At 38.3% G+C, this 12,182-nt stretch overlaps 1 protein-coding gene across 1 annotated transcript; it reads right to left on the bottom strand.

Moving 5' to 3' along the window:
* Positions 1-1,362: 1,362 nt before the first annotated feature.
* ZDBF2 (zinc finger, DBF-type containing 2) lies at positions 1,363-10,448 on the bottom strand (the record flags this gene model as incomplete). Its single annotated transcript, XM_008946378.1, has 6 exons — positions 10,335-10,448; positions 9,673-9,724; positions 9,103-9,154; positions 8,410-8,515; positions 7,416-7,543; positions 1,363-4,185 (listed from the first exon to the last, which is right to left on the bottom strand). Coding segments are annotated over exons 1-6 (3,185 nt in total), but the record flags the coding sequence as incomplete, so codon positions are not given.
* Positions 10,449-12,182: the final 1,734 nt, after the last annotated feature.

Genomic DNA, 12,182 nt, shown 5'->3' with positions numbered 1-12,182 from the left:
ACATTTAATCTTGGATTTTAAAGCACAGAAACATCTGCAAGACTGGGATTTGTGTCTCCTGCACACATTAAATAAGCTGTCATCACAACTATTTAAAAAAAAAGAACAAAACAAAAAACCTAAACCAAAACAATATGGTACTTTTTGCCATAAAAATCACAGTAGTTCTAGCATCAGTGGCCAAACATGAATCACTATGGAATATAATTTTAATTCCACTAAGTATTGTCAACACATATTCAAACTCTAATACACTTAGATGGATACTACTTTACTTTTATTTAAATATTGTACTGAAAGTTTAAAAAAGTTTCAGCTATAGTATTTAAAAATGCTACAACTGTACACCCAATTAAAAATCAAAAAAGCACAGAAATTCAGATTTAAGGTAGAAATTTAGAACAACTCACTGCTATTTTCTTTATTATAACTTTTCCATCCCCCCACTAAGGAATGTGAAATTCACCTATAAAGTTAGTCAAGAAGGTATTTTTAAAGAAATTTTAAAAAAAAACAAACAAAAAAACACAACAAAACAACCCCCAACCCTAAGCCTCTATTTCTTTTGCAATTTGTGATGTGACTTCAGCCACCACCATTTGAACAGTTCCCCAGAGAGACATATTTCCTTACCAGCATGGTCCATTATTGCTTGATGAGAGCCCACAGTGACATTTTGTCCAGAATAACTGCTTTGGACATGCTTTCAGGAAAAAAAAAAGTCAATACAAAACCATGTACAATCATATTTCATTTCAAGAAAGCACTGAATTGATCTGAATTGTATCATACTGAATTAATCTTAATGCCACTCCATAGGCAAGTATATATTAGGTGTTGAAGGTGTGCATATACACAAACACAGAATACATACACACAATTCAGCCCAGATTAATGTATTTTCATTTAATTTCTAGCATAACAACCAAGTCATTTTTTGCACTTTAGAATAGGCACAATTCATCAATACAGCTTCTAATTTACCTTATTACAGTGCACTATTATGCTCTGATAATACCATAAAAACAATATGATACTATTCAAAGTCATTTTTCTGACGTCAGGTGAAGTTTAGTAAATAGGAGTCCAAGTGCTTTTTAACTCAAATGCAGAACTCCTGCAGCTTTACACAGTAGGACAGTGCAATACATTATGTCCCTATGTTCCCAGAACAAGAGCTGAGCTTAGAGTTGTCCTTGTTTCACATTAGACTTGGCTTTGCACTTTCTGCAGCTCTAGCACTTTCAGCTGCTTCATCTATGGCCCCTTTCCTTTTTGATGCCTTTCCTCTTCTTCAGTCTTTTTCCAGGTGCTGGCTATAAAAATAAATAAATACAAATTCTTTTGGTAGCTAGCTCTCACCTGGCAGAACGACAGTTCCTAAGTAATGGCACAGCAGAAGTTCTTCTAGAGGGCTGGTTCACAGTGCTAGGGTGGCCCCGATCTCCGCTCACTTCCCACTTCCTGACTTTGGAAGAAGCTCGTTCTGGCTTCTTGGGAAAAGATTCTGATGTGACTTTCTGCCTCTTTTCAGGAATCCCTGGGACTACCGTTGAGTTCAGAAAGGTCCTTTTTGGTTTCCTCCTCACCTTTAGTTTTTTAGCATCAGGCTTTTCTTTCTTAAGGTGCTTTCCCACTGTTGTCTTCCTTGTCTGGCACCTATGGATGGACAAAGAAGATTTCTGGGCACAAGGACGAAGTTTCCTTCTCATTCCCTCTTTTTGCTGTTTTTTAGTTCTGGAGGTTTGTTTTCCTGCAGTTACTCTGTTTCCTCTCCTGCCAACAGTACATCTGACAGACACAGATCCTGCAGCCTTTCTGGGAAAAACTGGTTCTTTACTAGTGCCTTCTTTCCTCTTCCACATTGCCTTTGGAGTCTCCCTCTCTAACCGCTCGCTCCTGATGGAGGTCAGAGGAGTTTTGGTAACCCTGTTAAATGGAGTTAATCTACCTTCTCCTTCTACCCCAGCCTGGTGAGAGTTCAAAGGTGCAAGGATCAGGTGACTACAAGAGTTCTCAGAGCGACCAGATACCAGACAATCCGTTCTCTCTGTGGAAACAGAAGACCCATCTGCCTTTTGACTTGAGACTGCATCACTCCCTCCACCTGGATCTGGCAGGAAGGATGCTGAAGATGAGCTGTAGAAGTCTGAACAACTGAGTGACTTTGATGGTGTGCCTTCTCTCTGCACGTCTGCCAGCTTCCTCCTGTTTGCATCAAAGCTGAGGCTTCTGAACAGCTGTCGAACATGGGAAGGCTTTCTGGTCTTTTCTCCCCCTGCACTCTTGGGAGGTGTTTTCAGAATTCTATTTGTCAGTGGGTCATAATACTTTAGAGAACACTGTTTGTATTTATACCTTACAGAGTCCTTACTGTCTGTGGAGTTGCGATTCTTCCTCACTTTTGGCATATCTACAGGTTTACCTTTGCATTGTTTTATCTCTGGGTATGAAAGGACATATACCACCGTCTTGGGCTGGACAGGGCTCATAATCTTGCTGTAGGACTCAGGAAGTTTAAGGGCACATAGTCTAGTTTTCATGTTTGGAGTTTTTTCATTCTCTGGCCACGCAATGCTTGCTTTCTGATCAGCTGGCTCAGATTCCCTTCTAGACATTTTTCTTTTTGCTACAGGGTAGTTCAACAGGCTTGTCTGGGTGCCATGGCTGACTTTGACCACCTGGCATCTGGATGCCAGGCGCCACGTCCGTTTCCTGGGCATTTTAAGAATCTGTGGGTTGCATAGTGTATCTGAGGCTAAGGAGGGGTTATCGACATCGGAGCCACCACTTAAAGCATCGTTAAATTCTGGCAGTGCTTTAACTGGTGCACTTTCTGTCCTTTCACCCTGAATAATATCATTCTTTTTTTCATCCTTCTGCTTCTTTTTCCTCGTCCTCTTTCCCGTACAGTTGGCTGAGGATTCACTGTCAAAGTAGCAGCGAAAACGACCTTCCCTGAAGTCACGCACAAGTTCTTCAATCTTTAGATCATCTTCATGCATTATTTGAGACCAAGTCTTTCCTACAAAAGAAGGAGGCACATGAGGCAGAGCTGGAAGAACTGGTTCTTCGGTATGAACTACAACACCCTGTTTCACTGCTTCTGTTTTCTCTACTGACTCACTCTTTAAAACAGAAGAGAGCTGTGTTCCATAGGCTCTATCTTGCAAACTTATTTGGACCTCTTTTAGGAATTCTACATCTTTTATAGCTGCCTTGGGTAAGGCTCTTCCTGAACAAACAGGTGCATCACAGTCAAAGCTTACTTCAGAACCCTCTAAATGAGCATGGTCCAGAAGTGATGAAGAAGTTAAACAGGGATTATTCTCTCCTTTGAAATAAATTTCTTCAGATGTAGTTCCATGGCAGTATTTCAAAATAACATCTTCAATAGTTTCATCCACTGAACTTTCATCACCTCTGTTTGTCTTCACGTTTTTGCATCTTGCTAGCTGTGGAGATGTCCCCAGATCTAGGGAGCTGCTGATACCCACAGTATCCCTGAGATGGAAATCAGCCACCAGAGTTTCATCCTGAGTTCGTAAACCATCTCGTTTTGAGAGAGATTGACCTGAGGTTGTACATAAAGAACTGCTGTGGCTGCACACAGGTTTCTGATGAGAAACTGAATGGCGTTTGGAATGAGGCAGTGCTGGAGCAGGACTCGAGTGTGGATTCACTAACACATCACTATTGCACATTTCTATTTCTGTTTTATCACATCCACTGTGTGGAATCCGATTGGATGCTGCCAAATTGCTACCATTTTTTCCTGGTTTAGGATTACCAGAAGACCTATGGATTAAAGGACTGACAGAAAAACACTGAGGTACAGGGCTCACAGCTGTAAACTGGCCTTCATGGCTATTATTTGCACTTTGAGCATCTTTAAGGGTATCCCATTTCTCATTGCTGCAAGTGCCTATAGACTGCTGGGATATTCTTCTAACATGTTCCTGCCTTCTTTCTAGTTTTTTAATAAATGCTTGTGTCACAGAAGTTTTCTTTGTGCCCTCGTGAGACAGGCATGGAGCAGAAATGCTTATTTCACTAACGGCCTCCTGGTGTTTGCTGGAAGTCTCCTGTCTGTCTCTGTTCCTCTTTTTCTCCATCTTTTCTGGGGACAGGCAGGCAATCCCAGCCTCTGGAGTGGTGGGGAGTGGCATGTCATCGTAGGTTGGTCTAAAGAGGAGGCAAAAAAAAAACCCCACATTAGATAAATACTGTAAATATGCTTAAGAGTTTTCAAACAATAGGGCTTCTTTTTAAAAAGAAAGTTATTAGCTAGAGTGCACCACACCTAATGAACAAACCCAAGTCACCAGCTCTGCTACTTTAGCAGAGATATTCCAGTTTAGAAAAGTGCAGACCGGGAGGAGGGAACATTCCATAAAGCTCAAGACAACAATTTGGGCATTAGTCAGTTACCCTCTTCATGCAACCATCCATTAAGAATGGCCCAACATACATCACAATCATTTCATAAATACAGCAAAGCAAGAAAAAGTATTTCCTTTGAAATCGTGAGCTTATAAAGAGGTTATTTCACTGGTAAAGCTATCCTTAATTAATACTGAGGTTTTGTGGAGAAATGGAACACTATAATATGGCACAGTATAAAAATCAATATAAATCCCTAAAACCCATGGATGCCTGATAGGAGCTCTGCACATGTTGCCAAGGAATTCTATGCTTATTGTTTCTCACAGACACACCACAGCTTCTGACTCACTCCTGTAAGAAGCCAAATTATGATTGTTCAAGCTCACTGTGACAACAGCAGATTTTTATATATTCTGTAATTGGCAGTTCTGTCTTTAGGACCACCTCAAACACAAGTGTTTATGTCTTGCAGAATTAACAGAACAGACAGATGTGGACTATTTCTCTTATGCAATCCAGGAATCCACAAGGCTTCAACATGTAACAGGTGGGAAAAACCAATGAAAATAGTTTTTAAAAAAATAAATATAACTGAATAGAGAATGTGATGTTTCATTTGAAATTTATAACCAGACTTTGAGAAACCCAGATGGATGCTTAATTTTAAAACATGGTGGACAGCCATGCACCTCTTACTGTGCATTCTTCTGCTTATATTGTCACTGAGCTTTATTGTACAGCAATTTCCTTAACTATAAACATCAAGCTTCCACATTTACTGAAAGTTAAAAAAATCAATCAGCAGCCAACAGAATTGGCAAAGCTAAGTAGTCAACCTGTGCAGAAGTCCTTGAAGGACTCAGGCATGAGTTAATAAAGCCAGCTGATACTAAGCAAACTTGTAGCAAGTATTTCTTAACTAGCTACTTCACACTGAAAAACAATCACAGAGAACTTATCTTAGCTCTGTCTCAGCCTTTTACTGAGAGATGACATAGAAGAATTCTCAGCTTGAAAGAACTGTTTTATAGTTAAAAAAAATGACAGGTTTGGCCAACATTTAAAATAAAAAGAATTTTTAAAAAATTATTTAAAGCTGACATTTGAACTCTACAGAATTAACAAGATTCAGCCCAGAAAAGCATATTTCATAGGTTCACCAGCAAACCAAACAAAACTTCCTACAACCCTGCCAATAACTGAAACCTCAGGACAAGGCTCAGTGACAGGACTTATGATCCACCATTAGATTTTGGTTCCTCTCTCTCTGAGCCACTAATGATTAAGAAAAGTTTTTCAGCCAGCTACATGTTCATTTTATCACCATTTAATCTCCAACCACATTTTCCTTAGCTTGCTCATAAACCTCATACTAGAAGATGCCAAAAGCTGGGCCTTTGAGAGATGGCATGATAGATGTGGCAGGACAAGGCAGCACTGAGATGGGTGATTCTCTTCTAGTCACAAGGTCTGTTATGCTGTCAAAGAAGGAAATTAAGGTGGCCTCCACAGGTACTGTTGAATCCAGGTATTTCCTGAGTCCAAACACTACATGCAGAAAAATGCACGTTGCAAAATTTCACTATAAATAGTTACAGTTAGAAAAGACTGGAAGGTGGTAAATTCATTGTGAACTTTTAAAAATATAATGCAGTTACAGGTGACAATACAAAAAGATGCACAGCCACTAAAAAACAGGGATTAAAGGAATTGATAAAGAGATTTACTACTTTGAGATGTAAAAGGCTTACATTAAGGTCCCTGGGAATCTCTTAAAAAACTAAATAAGCTTTGGAGGAGTGGAAAGACCCCAATTAAATGCCAAGAACTGATTACTGATATCGAATTGGACAGCTGAACAATCAATTACTCATCATCACAGCTACAGATCAGAAGGAAAACTCCCTCCAGTTGAGGCTAAGTTTTATGATTTGTTTGCCCCTTTCAAAAAGAGTAAAGCATTAAAATCTGCAGATGATAAGGAAATGCTAAAAGGATCTTCTGAATAATTTGAATAAAGAAACACAATAGAGATATTTAGTAAAACTTTGATAACCTGAGGACAAAACTTACAACATAATTTGCATGATCCTAACAAGTCACATCAATTCACCAACAGTAGTATGCAATTCCACTCTGCTTAAGATTGTGTTAGTTTCAAAGAAAATAAGATTATATGACACAACCAGCAACTCCAACCTTCTGTAGTCCAAAATCCAAGAAAAAGGGGTAGAATCATCAGAGTAGAGATAAGGGTCACAGGACTGACCAAGTAAAAGGACAAACCTCATACAATGAAACATTTTTTAAAAAGAGGATTATTTCTATTGTCATATGAGTATAATCAAATACATCAGGTGATCAAACAGTGCCTGTCAGCCCTCAAGAATAGAGGCCCTCAAGAATAGAAGCCCCTAAAGTGCTGTGCCCTACTGCTGCATGCATCTTTGCAGCAATTGGCATCAACTGGCCAGTTCATGTAATTCATGCCACTATTAACTGAACGTGTTAACTGCAAGGATAATGAAAAAAAAAAATCTAAATATTCATCTGATATTATCTACAAACAACACACCAAAATTATAAGCTCTCTCCCAAACCCATAAAATATACTACTAAATTATATATGAAGCCCAGATTCATAATTATCTTAATATATATATAAAAAGCCCAAATTATAAGAATTTGTAAATGCATGTCAGAACTGCACAGTCTGCCATTATACCCTCTGATCCATATATTCCTTCCTTCAGGTCTTCACATTCAATTGCTATCAATAGTGCTGTATCAAACCTTTGAGGGGTGAAATACAGTTTCAAAGTGCAGACACAATACAAAAGCAATAAAGCTGAACAATGTTTATATCAATACTATCCTTTCTAAACTGTCTTCAACATGAAAGTTTCACTTCAAACGGGCAAAATTTACTGCTCAGCAGTGGAAGAGAATTAAGAACTCCTCATACATGTGTTATACCAACACGTTAAAAAACCAACCAAACAAAGCCAAACCAACCAGGTGTATTATACCTGTTGTCATGGTATCTGTGGGGATGATGCTGTAAAACATCTTGCAGGAAACGCTCCATCAAGCTGCTGGTACCCATACGATTCCTGCAGTGAGTGGTAAAATGTCTGTGCTGGGAGCTGAACACATGCTGGTGAAAGAGAAAACAGAAGAGGAGTTTAACACCACTGTTAACACATTGGCTTGTTCCTAAAAAATACTTCCCAGGTAACTTTCCCATTACACTGTTGCTATGAGAATATTTAAAATGACAAGAAAAATCTTCAGCCTTTTCTACTTTAAGGCCTTAATTCAATGAGATTTTAAAGCATGTTTAGGGAGTTACAAATAACACTAAAAGGTATTGGAAAATCTTTCTGAGTTGGAACCTAAACTACCAGCTCTGACAGCTGCTCACAAATCTTTGTAACTAGTACAAATACTCTGAATGATTTCTATAAATGGGTATTAAAATATTCTTGAGCTTCATCTGAATAAAGATCCTACAATTCACTCAAATTAAGAATTTTCAGAAGCATAGATAAATGGGTATTAAAATATTCTTGAGCTTCATCTGAATAAAGATCCTACAATTCACTCAAATTAAGGAGAATTTTCATAAGCATAGAAGGTGTAATAGGCTTCTATTTTCTAACAAAAAAAAAGTCTAAAAGACCAACAGAGTTAAAGAATAGAAAAGAAAATAGTTGATCAAATGCCTTCAGCATTGATATCTATCATATTAACCCTTTATCCCAAGACCAAAGCCAGAGAAATAAACTTGCCATGCACCCGTGTGCCACCTCAGCAGAGCAGCCCACAGTAGCCATGCCACTCCAGCAGCATCTTTTTAACAGGGAACAAAGAAGGGCATCTCTCAGTGCATACATTGTGCAGTTCACAAACTGTTTGTCATTGAGTGTTGGACGTGCAGTGTAGAGGAGGATATTTTATAAGCTGATAAAGCCTTTTGGTAGCCCTCACTATCTATGGCTGAATTATGCAGAAGCCTCTCACCTGTTCCAGGTTACTGTAGTGTACATGGCAGCAGCTGCAGTATCCATGTCTGCTTTGCACAGTGGATACTCCAGGCCTGGGATGTTCTTGTCCTCTTGTATGTAAACTGGAAGAAACAGGTAATATTACCAAGATATGTTGGGTTGTTTAATTGCTGTTCTTAACATGGAAATCCTAAATATCTACCTTACTACAGAGCTGGAAAAACCTTGCAAGAAAAATGCCTCCATTTCAGAATTGTAATAGCAAGTAGAACTACATTTTTTTTTAACATATTCACAAGCAAATTTCATGAGAGAAATTTTTTCTTAAATGCAGAACAAAGGATAACAGGTTGAAGGCACAGCCAACACAAATGCTAATTTCAGTTGGCTGAAATTTGAAGAGAACTGTCTCTACAGAAAAAAAGCAAAAGTCATCTTTTAATTCTCCTGGTTTTTACTACTTTGAAATTTTAAAAAAATAGACCGAAGACAAAGAAATCTTAATACCCACAAATTAATTTTGGCACTACAATGGACATTCCCCACAGTTGTTAATTGTATGTGGGTGCAAGATAAAAAGGACTTGATCTATATTGCAGCACAGTTATCCAATACACAAGATAACAGATAAGGTTGAAAAACAGATTCCTCCTGTTTTGCTTTGTGTAAGCAGTAAGCTAGATGCCAGTTAGATCATAACCTAACTTACCTACTATTGCTGTCTTGTTGTAGGGAGCCTTCAACACCATGTCTTACAGTTCCTATAGAAAAAAAAAAGCAGAATATCAAAGAAATGGGATAGAGAGTTACATGCAACTAGTTACTTCTCTTACATTGCATTTGTTGAAACTGCTATTTTAAAAGAAGACTAAAAATTTACCAAGTTCAAGACAGCATGTGCAGAGAGATCCTTTTGACTTCAAAGTTCCTCTAAGAGCTTCAGAAAACAAGCTTTTATGTTTGCTGGTTGAAGAGAGTGGAAATTTTTCTACTGATGTGTCTGAGATCAAGACTAAGCAATCTACATTTATATCCCTACATGTGTGATCACAAATAAAATGTTAGCATGTCTTAAACAACTTATTATAGGGCAAGAAAATTACACCTACATGGAAACTCTGTGGATGATTCAGAAGTCACTTCTTCCATTTACGTTCTAGAATGAAATTTGTGAGGTCAACATACACAACTGACCTACAAGGTGAAGTAATGCTTCTGCTGTGAATTACAGTAACCAAAAATGTATTAGTAACAAAACCATCTCCTTTAAATTGCTCACCTTGTGCTGAAGAAGCAGAAGCTTCATCAGATGGTTTGATTCTGTCAAACATCTGTAAGTAAAAAGTAAAATACCTGAGAATAAAAAAACCACAACCCACAGTAAAGCCCATCTTCAAGTTCATCCTTCAGTCCAGCTCCAAGCTGTTCAGAAGCTCTACATTGTTTCAACTATAGATCAAGACTTAAATGAAGCTGCATTGTAAAAATAAATTTCTGCTTCACTAGGTTACCCTAATATTATATTTAACAATGCATGTGAGCTTCATAGAAGGGGCTCATTCCTGATCTAATTAACACAGTCAAATACTACACCTACAAATACAGCTTAGACTCTGTTAGGTTATTAACCAAAAACCTTGTCAAATTCATTTAATTACTTAATTACCTAAGTTGTCTTTACAATAAAAATGAAATATGTATGCTAATAAGAACTATACAAGACTAAGACCACACAAAACAGTTATAGAGGCTGGAAAACTAATCCTTACTGGTCAAAAGACCTGCAAATCAACACTAAATCCCACAATTCTTAATTAAAATATGACTGCAGCAACTTGTAGTTACATACTGTAGGGTTCCCAAACACAAAGGGCTTCCAAGTTTCACACAGGCCTTTCACATTCTGAAATGCAAGCATAAAACCAGCTTTCCAGTACAAACCTTAGAGTTATCAACCTTCTTCATCCACCAAAGCTGACTCCAGACTAGCAAGCAATAAACGTTGAGCAGGAGGCCATCTGCAGTGCAGGACACTTATCTTTTCTCACCCCATCTGGCAACAACAAAGTTAAAGAGCCTTTTAAATTAGAGTTAATAATGCATGTTTTCCATGCCCTAACAAAAGCTTTCTTACAGATAAATCGATCTCAGTCACCTTGTTCTGTGACCTATACGCAGCTGGGACAGAAAAGAAAGTGAAGGGAATACCCAAAATAGTATTTTTCATAAAGCCAAAGCTTTTTGTTGTAATTTATAAAACAACAAAATACAAAATAAATGTTAAGAACAACAATAAAAATAACCAGGACAAGTAACAAAAGTGCTCAAGTTGGAGAGGAACTAAACTTTCCCAGAGCAAACACATTCAAATAAATATAATCTTTAATAAATTAAACAATTGTTTAGAGGGCAAATGCTTTAGTAACTTTTGGGGTTTCCCAAGTAAGTTTGTTATTCTTTCAAATGACTGCTGAAGGGTTCAGTGACCAGACTGAGCTTTTCACACCAGGCAGCACTCATCGCTATCTGGATTCTACTTTGTTGGATGCTTTATGGAAAAAAATGTGCTCCACATGCTTGAAATAATCTCACCTATTTTTTAAGGTCTTGCTATATATATACACACACATATCCTTAAGATAGAGCTACAGACATGGAGCACAGTAAGGTGTAGCCTCCACAGACTACCCCACTGGCAGGGTGGTCAGACAGTCAGCAGGGGTCACCACAACCGTTCATCCCCATCCGCTGCCCCAAAACTGGATTACAGCACCTGGACTTAGAGGTATCTAGTTTCTTATCAGAGATGCCAGGCAGTGGCAACTGCAGGATGTTGGGGGACACCAGTTTGTTATCTTCTTATTTCAAAGAACAATTTCAGTGGTGGTGTGCTACTGAAAGTAACCTTCTAGAGCCTGAGATGTGATGGACCAGGTTTTCTCCCTGGGAGAGTGGTATGTTATGTATAACTTGTAAAAGCCAGGCTAACCCTTAGTCACTGACACAAAAACATTTTATCTTTAAGAGATATACACGTACAAAACTGGCAGTAGAGAAGAACCTATTTGCTTTATCTCAGTGTTTTATGAGGCCACTAGTGTACAAGACAAAGAAAAAAAATCTGGACTCAAACTATATACAGTTTACTTACCAGCAGAAGTCAAACTCAAACCACAGACTAGCAACATAAAAGAAATCTGCAATGTAGACATCTTATCTATGTTGCCAGAATCTGGAGAGCCTAACTGCAATCCTTACTTTATCAAAACAGAAACTACGGCTATAAATCCACAACGGACTTTTTAGATATGCTTGCAAAGTCTGCAACTTTCTAGTTTAATTAAGATACCGCAAATAACTTGAACTGTTGGATTTAAAAAAGTAAATTAAATCTGTACAAGCTCTAACTTTAACAGTTTACCACTGAAAAATCCTGGGATTTGTAACAGATGTAAAAACAACTGGCTACATTTGGATTGGGTAGATTTCCAGCCAGGAAATGCCAATGCTTCTCTGTGCTTTCATCGAATCCCTCTGGGTACAGCAGCCAGAGGATGAAAAGCTTCAGACAATCCCATTGAACGAGAAATTCACAAAGAGGGAACCAAAAGGCATGAAATGTACACACATTAAAAACAAAACTAAACAATGGTAAGTACTGTCAGTATATGTCAAAGGCGTCAAAGAAACTCTCCAGACAGTGTCACTCTTGCACGGCAACAGGTAAAACATTAATAAAAAGGGGGGGGAAAGGCCAATCAAACACCTCACGGAAACCTCCGCTGCCCC

The sequence above is a fragment of the Merops nubicus genome, unplaced genomic scaffold (genome assembly GCF_000691845.1).
Source record: "Merops nubicus isolate BGI_N331 unplaced genomic scaffold, ASM69184v1 scaffold7088, whole genome shotgun sequence".
Taxonomy (NCBI): domain Eukaryota; kingdom Metazoa; phylum Chordata; class Aves; order Coraciiformes; family Meropidae; genus Merops; species Merops nubicus.
Note: the sequence above shows the minus strand (reverse complement) of the source record. Positions and strands in the feature narration are given on the sequence as shown.